Source organism: Triticum urartu, chromosome 1A (genome assembly GCF_056163025.1).
Source record: "Triticum urartu cultivar PI428250 chromosome 1A, HENAU_Tu73, whole genome shotgun sequence".
Taxonomy (NCBI): Eukaryota; Viridiplantae; Streptophyta; class Magnoliopsida; order Poales; family Poaceae; genus Triticum; species Triticum urartu.
In genome coordinates, this window is record NC_141873.1 from 561,546,529 (window position 1) to 561,556,317 (window position 9,789).

General features: G+C 42.9%; 1 protein-coding gene across 1 annotated transcript; it reads right to left on the bottom strand.

Annotated features, from left to right (window-relative positions):
* Positions 1–236: 236 nt before the first annotated feature.
* Positions 237–3,995, bottom strand: LOC125539039 (anthranilate O-methyltransferase 2-like). The gene is made up of 4 exons (XM_048702404.2): positions 3,854–3,995; positions 3,238–3,651; positions 1,697–1,966; positions 237–602 (listed from the first exon to the last, which is right to left on the bottom strand). Exons 1-4 carry the CDS (start codon positions 3,926–3,928, stop codon positions 237–239), a joined length of 1,125 nt encoding a protein of 374 aa, XP_048558361.2. The 5' UTR covers positions 3,929–3,995.
* Positions 3,996–9,789: the final 5,794 nt, after the last annotated feature.

The window sequence follows — 9,789 nt, forward strand, 5'->3', positions numbered from 1 at the left end:
AGCCAACTAAGCCATACATTCTTATTCTTATACAATATCATCGAAACATTTTTTTACATATTAAATGGCAGGGTTTCTAGCGTACTTGCTTGCCATAAAATTCATGGAATTGACAAGGAAACATCCTTTTCCATACGTACAAAATATTAACAAAACATCTTTTACATATAATATGTGATGGACCGGAAATACTGAACTCCCCGCATTTATTCAAATTGACACTTGAGAAGTATTTCTTAGTGCTTGGCCTTCAAATAGATGATAATTATAGGATACTTGGCCTTCGCTTTCTTGAGGTGCTTTGAAATCATGCTGGCATAAACCATAAACAGATCATCAAGAATGGCCTCTCCGAAGTGTTTCTTAATCAGCGGTTCCGCCACCGCCCTTATGCACCTGGCAACATTCAACCCACTACTGCTGCAGCCCAACACGACATCATCGTTTGTGTCGTAGTCTTGTGGATCCCAGCTTGATTCAAACACACTCATGTGTTCCACATTGAAGAGATTGTTCTCCTCAACCACAGCCTTCACTTCGTCCATAGATGGCGCATAAAATGGAAGGTTGAAAGAGACCAGCTTCTCCTTCTCCACAAGGCCCTGCCACACGTTGCAGAAAAATAGTACTTTTTTTCAAAGCTTGTATGAATTCATATGCATGTTTTAAGATGCTAAATATAAATAGTTTTCCTCCCAAGATATCTCGTAGATGGATACCCGTAGTCACAATAACTTTAGACCATGCAGACTTGGACACACTTCTATTTCTCCTCAGCGATGTGTGCTATGCGTGGCTCCAACAATTCATTTGGGCACCACCCTTTACATTGTTTCCAACCGTATAGGTTCCAGCGCTCCATGGAAGGACCCTCTGCCGCCTTTATCCATTAGCTGTCATGCCTAAATATAATGTTATTGAGATTGGCCGCTGCCACTGCTAGCTAGGCATTAGAGTATCACATCCTCTGCCTCCACTACGTGTCCAAGTTTCACAGACGTCACCAATTCGTGCTCTTAACCCGCATGTGGCCTTCAGCTACCATACCATCGTTATAGCTACCATGCCTATTGTTATCATTGGGCCAGAGACTGTAGAAGGTGGCATATATAATTTTATTTTCTTCCAGTTATTGTAAACTCTAGAAGTTCACATGAAATTTTTGAAATTTTATTAGATAATGATGTTTTAATATTTGGATAGTTCGACCCAAAATCTTTGAAAACCATTTGATCTTTTACTATTCTGAAAGTTTATGAGAAATTTCTAGAGTAGTTTCTTGTAATTTATGAAAGTTGTGTCTCGTAGAGGCTCATAAGAAATCTTGGAAATTTGCCGCACTATTTTGGAAGTTTAGAATTTGTTGAAAGCTCTAATTTCTGAAAGTCGAGCTTATGATTTCAAGCTACCTATGATGGAATCATAAAAATTTAAAGAATATTCGTCGAGACAATCCTTCTTTTCTCTTTTCCCGGTTCAATTTGTCTCTACGTTGAGTTGAAAAGGGATGCGGCCTTCTGGTCTCTCACTTGGTCGAACCACTCATGTCTCATTAGCAACGCTGATGGAAAATGATCATTGGGGAAGATTCGGGCGGGTGACAGCCTATTAGCTGCTTCCAAGTCCTTCATTCATAAGATAGCACTAGGAGATATATATACGAATTAGCATTCAGTCAGCACATTATAGAGCATACCTTCAGCACTAGAGAGAGAAGCGCTTGGGCGAGCAAGTCCCACATGCTGCTTGCTTCACCATGTAACAACATGTCTTTGCTCTTTCTGCCTAGAAATGTTAGAACCATATGCCCACCACGTACAAGTTCATTGAATCGCAGCGTCAGGAACAAAGACAGGTCCTTTTGGTACTCTTCTTGGTATAGTTTTATCACAGCTGGAGGAGTACTCTTGCCAATGTAGATGCTCTCTTCATTCAGGTAAGCACCTCTTGAAAGCTCATCCGGTACCTTTGGAAGCCATAAAGGAATTGATATAGTTATGTGATTAGTTGGACAAAATCAATATACTGGTATGTACAAATTTATTTTTCTTTAAAATTTCCAAAACCCCATGAATATATATTGCATCTATGCACAATGTTATTCAAAAATATGTTAATAAGCGACATGAAGAAATACAAATTTGCACAAATAGTAAGTCAATCTTTGATCGACACATTTGTTTTCTTGTGTGCAAGCTACAGCAGAAAAGACATACAGTAATATGTTAAACTTTATACACACGTGCTATATATATGTCCATATGTATACGTAAAATTGATTTTTGTAGGATTTGAAATACCTTTTTCTCCCCCGATGTAACAAAACCACGGTAACTGAACTGATATGAACCGTATTGAATGGTAGCGACCAGTGACAACTTTTGCACCTGGATAATTAGTCATTGGCTAATGCACTTGATCCCTAAAAGTGGCTTCTTTCTTTCAAGTTCAACAACCAATATTCCTTAGTATTTATCTTCTCTCAAAGTTTGGATTATCGTTTGAATTAAATTTCACCAGGGAATTGTAGCTGGATGAGTTGGATTTTGGCTAGCTCTTGGCATTTAATCCACCCACACTTTAGTTTGTCCATCGCATGCACTTCATTATTCTCTTAAGATCATCTTACATAGCAAGTAGCAAAACATGGGATACCCTCTTTTTTGATATAAGGACAATGGATAGCCATCTATAACGTCATGGTCAGCATATTTCTCGAAACTAATTCTGGTACTCCCTCCTTTTCTAAAAAAAAAATATAGCGCGCCCGCGTTTCCCGAGGTTCAACTTTGACCATAAATTTAACCAACAAGACCAACTGTGGCGGGAGCAAAAATTATATAATTGAAAACTTCTTTTGCATACGAATTCATTGATATAATTTTTGCTCCTGCCGCAATCGGTCTCGTTGGTTAAATTTATGGTCAAAGTTGAAGCGCGGAAACCGAGAACACACTATATTTTGGAACGAAGGGAGTAGCAAGTATAGAGAAAAAAAATAAGGGATAACATGTAATTACATTCTAGAGTTTACATTCCTCTCGTTTCTCTAGTCGCAGTTGTCTTCTTGAACCTTGTGGCAAGACATGATTGTTTGGAAAAGTATATTAATTTTTTTCTCTTGCTAAGAAATGAGTGAGTAAATCATGTGAGTTTGTTGAAGAGATTCTCAAGCAGTTTTAACACGGGTTTCAGTTGAGCTCAAACAATGCCTCGAACTGGTTTGTACGCACGCACCTTGGACCTCCACATGAGGGAGTAGGAGGAATGGAAGAGGTGGACACTCCGGCATGGGAACAGCCTGGTGTAGAAAGAACCCGGCATCCCGGCCACGTAGTATTGCGGCCTCCTATCGGCGGTGAGCTCCTGCAGCCGATCCAGCGACCTGAAGACGAGGTTGAAGTCGTTCCCCGGCAGGTCGTTGAGGAAGAACTGCAACTCCATGGCTGCGGCAGGAGGGCGCTGCTCCTGCTCTTCTTCCCGGTTGTGGTCGGAGATTGTACCGATGACCTCCGACACAAGCAGCAGCGTGTTCGGCCCTGACGAGCAGCCTAGGTCGGCGACGACCATGGTGCTCTTGTCCGGCAGTGACCTGTACAGCTCCACCACGGCGCCCTGGAGCACCGGCCTGGTCTCAAGCATGGCCTTCTCCTGCTCGGGCGGGAGTAACAAATTAATTAATCGATCGAGCACCCTCTGGACGCAAAAGGCAATAAATGCATGCACTTTTTTCCCCAACCAGGCTCACAACAAATTCCATTAATTTCTTAACGGAAATATTCAGTACAGGTAGTTCAACCTAGAACAAAGCAGCTGAAGGAGAACAAGCATGCATGCATGGGACGGTAGTTACTTGGAGTCTGGAGTTGGTGGCGTAGCTGTTCTCTCCGTCGCCGTTGGCCATGTGAAGCCATTGCTCTACCTCCATGGCTAGCTATCACTTGCGAGTTGTGACTTCTTGTGAGGATGATTTAAGTACTCACGCAGACGGGAGGAGTCGTCCCCTTTTATAGGTATATCTAGCTAGGATCACTAGCAATAGATGAAGACGAGGACAAAAGTTTTGGACTTTTGCTTTTCTGAAAGCAATCTGCTGCATACAAATTCTTGGCTGACCACTGCATGGATGTCACGGCGAGTACCTCAGCACATAAACGTACGGCTCCCTCCCTCAAATCAGGTCACGTGCACTCAATCGGATTGATTCTTCATAGCAGAATACTCTTCACGCGAGGAAATTGCACAAACCACCTACTTTTGGTGCTAGTGTTGCACATAACACCTATTTTATAGGTTTGTTGCACAAAACACCATATATTGGGGTAATTCACAGCTAGGTCTAATCCACCATTTGGATGTGTCGACATGATTTCTGACAATTGGGTCCAGTTTGTAAGTACACTGGTGTCAGAAAAATGGCGGCGAGGATAAGAAAGCAACAGAGCGTATTCCTACTTCACTTCAAGTCCAGCCTCGACAAGAATGAATACCGTATATTAGTACGTGATGCCTATACTGCAACTTGGGATGTATTTGGATAATAAAACCCCATGGCGGTAATATTTTGGTGTGTGAGACTTGATGATGTCTATAATGGCCATATGGCGACTACTTGGATGCTAAAGCCCAATGGCAACAATATCATCCATGTTTTGGTGCTACTGATCTTATTTTATGAATATTGTGGCTATTTATGAATCTTTTCAGATTTGTCTAGCAATCTTATGTTTTGTCATTCAAAAGTTTGTGGTGTGGTACTAGTTAGATGTAAGTAGTGATGAATCTAGAAAGTTTCAGCTGATTTGGATCACATTATAATGAGATATTGGTAGTTTATATTGGCTCGTATACCGCGATTTAGGGAGACCTATCTTGTTAAGGCCAGGAATGAAGTCAACACAAAACCCGATAACATCCTCTGTTTGATGGCTCATGGAGATGCTTCCTTCTGGCCTCGCGCGGTTACGGACATATTTCTTTAGGACTCCCATGAACCTCTCAAAGGGGAACATATTGTGTAGAAATACGGGCCCCAGGATGACAATCTCGTCGACTAGATGAAGTAGGACGTGCGTCATGATATTGAAGAAGGATGGTGGGAACACCAGCTCGAAACTGACAAGACATTGCGCCACATCACTCCTTAGCCTTGGTACGATTTCTGGATCGATCACCTTCCGAGAGATTGCATTGAGGAATGCACATAGCTTCACAATGGCTAATCGGACGTTTTCCGGTAGAAGCCCCCTTAATGCAACCGGAAGCAGTTGCGTCATAATCACGTGGCAGTCATGAGACTTTAGGTTCTGAAACTTTTTCTTTGGCATATTTATTATTCCCTTTATATTCGACGAGAAGCCAGTCGTGACCTTCATACTGAGCAGGAATTCAAAGAAGATTTCTTTCTCTTCTTTCGTAAGAGCGTAGCTGGCAGGACCTTTATACTGCTTCGGAGGCATGCCGTCTTTTTCATGCAAACGTTGCAGGTCCTCTCGTGCCTCAGGTGTATCTTTTGTCTTCCCATACACGCCCAAGAAGCCTAGCAGGTTCACGCAAAGGTTCTTCGTCACGTGCATCACGTCGATTGAGGAGCGGACCTCTAGGTCTTTCCAGTAGGGTAGGTCCCAAAATATAGATTTATTCTTCCACATGGGTGCGTGTCCCTCAGCGTCATTCGGACCAGCTAGTCCACCGGGACCCTTTCCAAAGATTACGTAGTGTAAATCATTGACCATAGCAAGCACGTGATCACCGGTGCGCATGGCGGGCTTCTCCCGATGATCTTCCTCGCCTTTGAAATGCTTGCCTTTCTTTCGACAATTATGGTTGGTCGGAAAAAATCGACGATGGCCCAGGTACACATTCTTCCTGCATTTGTCCAGGTATATACTTTCAGTGTCATCTAAACAGTGCGTGCATGCGTGGTATCCTTTGTTTGTCTATCCTGAAAGGTTACTGAGAGCGGGCCAATCGTTGATGGTCACGAACAGCAACGCCTTAAGGTTAAATTCCTCCTGTCTGTGCTCATCCCACGTACGTACACCGTTTCCATTCCACAGCTGTAAAAGTTCTTCAACTAATGGCCTTAGGTACACATCAATTTCGTTGTCGGGTTGCTTAGGGCCTTGGATGAGAACTGGCATGATAATGAACTTCCGCTTCATGCACATCCAAGGAGGAAGGTTATACATACATAGAGTCACGGGCCAGGTGCTGTGATTGCTGCTCTGCTCCCCGAAAGGATTAATGCCATCCGCGCTTAAAGCAAACCATACATTCCTTGGGTCCTTTGCAAACTCATCCCGGTACTTTCTCTCGATTTTTCTCCACTGCGACCCGTCAGCGGGTGCTCTCAACTTCCCATCTTTCTTTCGGTTCTCACTGTGCCATCGCATCAACTTGGCATGCTCTTCGTTTCTGAACAGACGTTTCAACCGTGGTATTATAGGAGCATACCACATCACCTTCGCAGGAACCCTCTTCCTGAGGGGCTCGTCGTCAACATCACCAGGGTCATCTCGTCTGATCTTATACCGCAATGCACCGCATACCGGGCATGCGTTCAGATCCTTGTATGCACCGCGGTAGAGGATGCAGTCATTAGGGCATGCATGTATCTTCTCCACCTCCAATCCTAGAGGGCATACGACCTTCTTTGCTGCGTATGTACTGTCGGGCAATTCGTTATCCTTTGGAAGCTTCTTCTTCAATATTTTCAGTAGCTTCTCAAATCCTTTGTCAGCCACAGCATTCTCTATCTTCCACTGCAGCAATTCCAGTACGGTACCGAGCTTTGTGTAGCCATCTTCACAATTGAGGTATAACCCTTTTTTGTGATCCTCTAACATGCGATCGAACTTCAGCTTCTCCTTTTGACTAATGCATTGCGTCCTTGCATCGACAATGACCCGGCGGAGATCATCATCATCGGGCACATCGTCTGGTTCCTCTTGATCTTCAGCAGCTTCACCCGTGGCAGCATCATTGGGCACATCGTCTGGTTCCTCTTGATCTTCACCAGCTCCCCCCGTTGTAGCATCACCGTATTCAGGGGGCACATAGTTGTCATCGTACTCTTCTTCTTCGCCGTCTTCCATCATAACCCCTATTTCTCCGTGCCTTGTCCAAACATTATAGTGTGGCATGAAACCCTTGTAAAGAAGGTGGGAGTGAAGGATTTTCCGGTTAGAGTAAGACCTCGTATTCCCACATTCAGTGCATTGACAATAAATAAAACCATTCTGCTTGTTTTCCTCAGCCGCATAGAGAAACTCATGCACGCCCTTAATGTACTCGCGGGTGTGTCTGTCACCGTACATCCGTTGCCGGTTCATCTGCGTGCACTATATATAATTAAGTGTCCAAATTAATAGAAGTTCATCATCACATTAAAACCAAAGTGCATACATAGTTCTCATCTAACAACATATAGCTCTCCAGAGCATCTAATTAATTAAACCATACATTGAAACTATGTAAAACATTTCAATGCGAAGACAAATGCGATCATAATCGCAACCAAGGTAACAATTGATCCAACGGCATAATGATACCAAGCGTCGGTATGAATGGCATATTTTCTAATCTTTCTAATCTTCAAGCGCATTGCATCCATCTTGATCTTGTGATCATCGATGACATCCGCAACATGCAACTCCAATATCATCTTCTCCTCCTCAATTTTTTTTATTTTTTCCTTCAACAAATTGTTTTCTTCTTCAACTAAATTCAACCTCTCGACAATAGGGTCGGTTGGCATTTCCGATTCACATACATCCTAGATAAATAAAATCTATGTCACGTTGGTCGGCATAATTTTCATAAACAATAAATGAACCATAGTTATAAAGATAATATACATACCAAATCCGAATCATAGACAGGACGAGGGCCGACGGGGGCGGATACCAAAACCATCGCACTATATAAGATGCAATAATAAATGTAAGAAAATGATACAAGTATCTATCTAAACATACAAGTAAGAATATTTTTCCTTTTAGAAAGAAGATAAGAACAAGAGGCTCACCACGGTGGTGTCGGTGATGAGATCGGCGCCGGTGATCGACGGCGGTGAAGACGGGGACGGGGCGTGACGGACCGCTAAATCTAGACAAATCTCGAGGAAAATGGAGCTTGGAGGTCGAGCTTCGAGAGGAGAAAGCTTAAGTACTGTGGCTCGGGCATTCCATCGAACACCTCATGTGCATAGGAGGTGAGCTAGAGCACCACAAAGCCCTCTCCCCCTCGGCCAGAAAAAACAGAGCACTGTGCTCTGCTCTTGCGCGAGGGGGTATATATAGGCACCGCATTAGTCCCGGTTGATGACATGAACTAGGACTAAAGGGAAGCCTTTGGTCCCGGTTCAAGCCACCAACCGGGACCAATGGTGGTGGGCTAGGAGCGAGGCCCATTGGTCCCGGTTCGTCCCACCAACCGAGACCAAAAGGTCCAGACGAACCGGGACCAATGGCTCACGTGGCCCGGCCGGCCCCCTGGGCTCACGAACCGGGACCAATGCCCACATTGGTCCCGGTTCTAGACTGAACCGGGACTAATGGGCTGAGCCGGCCTGGACCATAGCCCTGTTTTCTACTAGTGTCACTGCTCAAGTGTGCAACACTCATTTCAAATCGTCTAGATTCCCGGCCGGTCACCCATCCTCTCACTACTCCAGCCTAAGCACGCTTAACTTCCAAGTTTTAATCCCCCTAATTTACATGTCTGCACTTGTTGTTTTCCTGACTGAGTTCTACTCAAGCCTAAGCTGTCAATCCTATTAACCCTTAGGTCTACATTTCACATGATTTAATTATTTGAGTTCCAAACAATTGTTAATATAAAATAAGTAATAATAATATTGAATTTCAATGAAAATAAAAGTCGTACTATTATTTTATTCATTTTTTACCATTTATTTATTTAATATGGCATAATTAATATCTTTAAATCTGTAAATCAAAACTCGACAAATAATATATCCATTATTATTAGAAAATTGTGAGGAATCCAAATATGACATCTTTAATTTTTAAAATTATTTCTCATATGCTTTAATCAATTGCTTCTTGGTGATGTGAACTGGATGAGAACTAATGAGCTTTCTATGTTTGGCTAAGCACAAGTGCCTGATCTAGATTCATTGATAGAATGGTTATAATTTGATGATCTGGTACTAGCTAAGGTATAAAATGGTGAATCCCTGAATCACTATATACACTGTATGTCCAGTTGCAGCAACTGTTGTCATTTGATTTCAGGAGTTGAACTTGAGCATGAAGTCACACGTTTCACCGTCTAAGCTTGAAACTATTATTCTAAAAAATATTATTTAGTAACACTAAAATTTATTCAATAAGTAGTTTGACCATAGTTTGACAAAAAAATTTAAAAAAAATTGAGGATAACTTTTTCCCTTTCAGAATCTAAGGATTCTAAAAATGTTCAAAACGGCCTACGGTAGCCGAAATCGGTTCCAGAGGGCCTTTAGTCCCCATTTTGGAACCGGGACAAAACAGATGGGACTAATGCCCAAAAATTTAGTCCCGGTTGGCTTACGAACCGGGACAAAAGGAGGTCCACGTGGCCGCTGTGGGGCGCCCAGGCAGGAGGACCTTTAATCCAGGTTTGTAACACCAATCAGGACTATAAGGTTTGACGAGAGGCTTCCCGTGCTCATATCTGAAGATCTCTACTACCTCTAACGTTTCAAACTCTACATCATCGCTCAGGTAATAACCAAGATCTTGTGCCATATGCATGTCCGGATCCTGTGCCATAGGGATGTCC

Bases quoted from the DNA above. Each gene is read 5' to 3' on its own strand.
- LOC125539039 (XM_048702404.2), bottom strand. From the start codon at position 3,928: ATGGAGGTAGAGCAATGGCTTCACATGGCCAACGGCGACGGAGAGAAC. The intron at 3,652-3,853 runs GTAACTACCGTC...CCGCCCGAGCAG, and splicing joins CCACCAACTCCAGACTCCAA to GAGAAGGCCATGCTTGAGAC. The intron at 603-1,696 runs GTATGCTCTATA...AACGTGTGGCAG, and splicing joins TTCTCTCTCTAGTGCTGAAG to GGCCTTGTGGAGAAGGAGAA.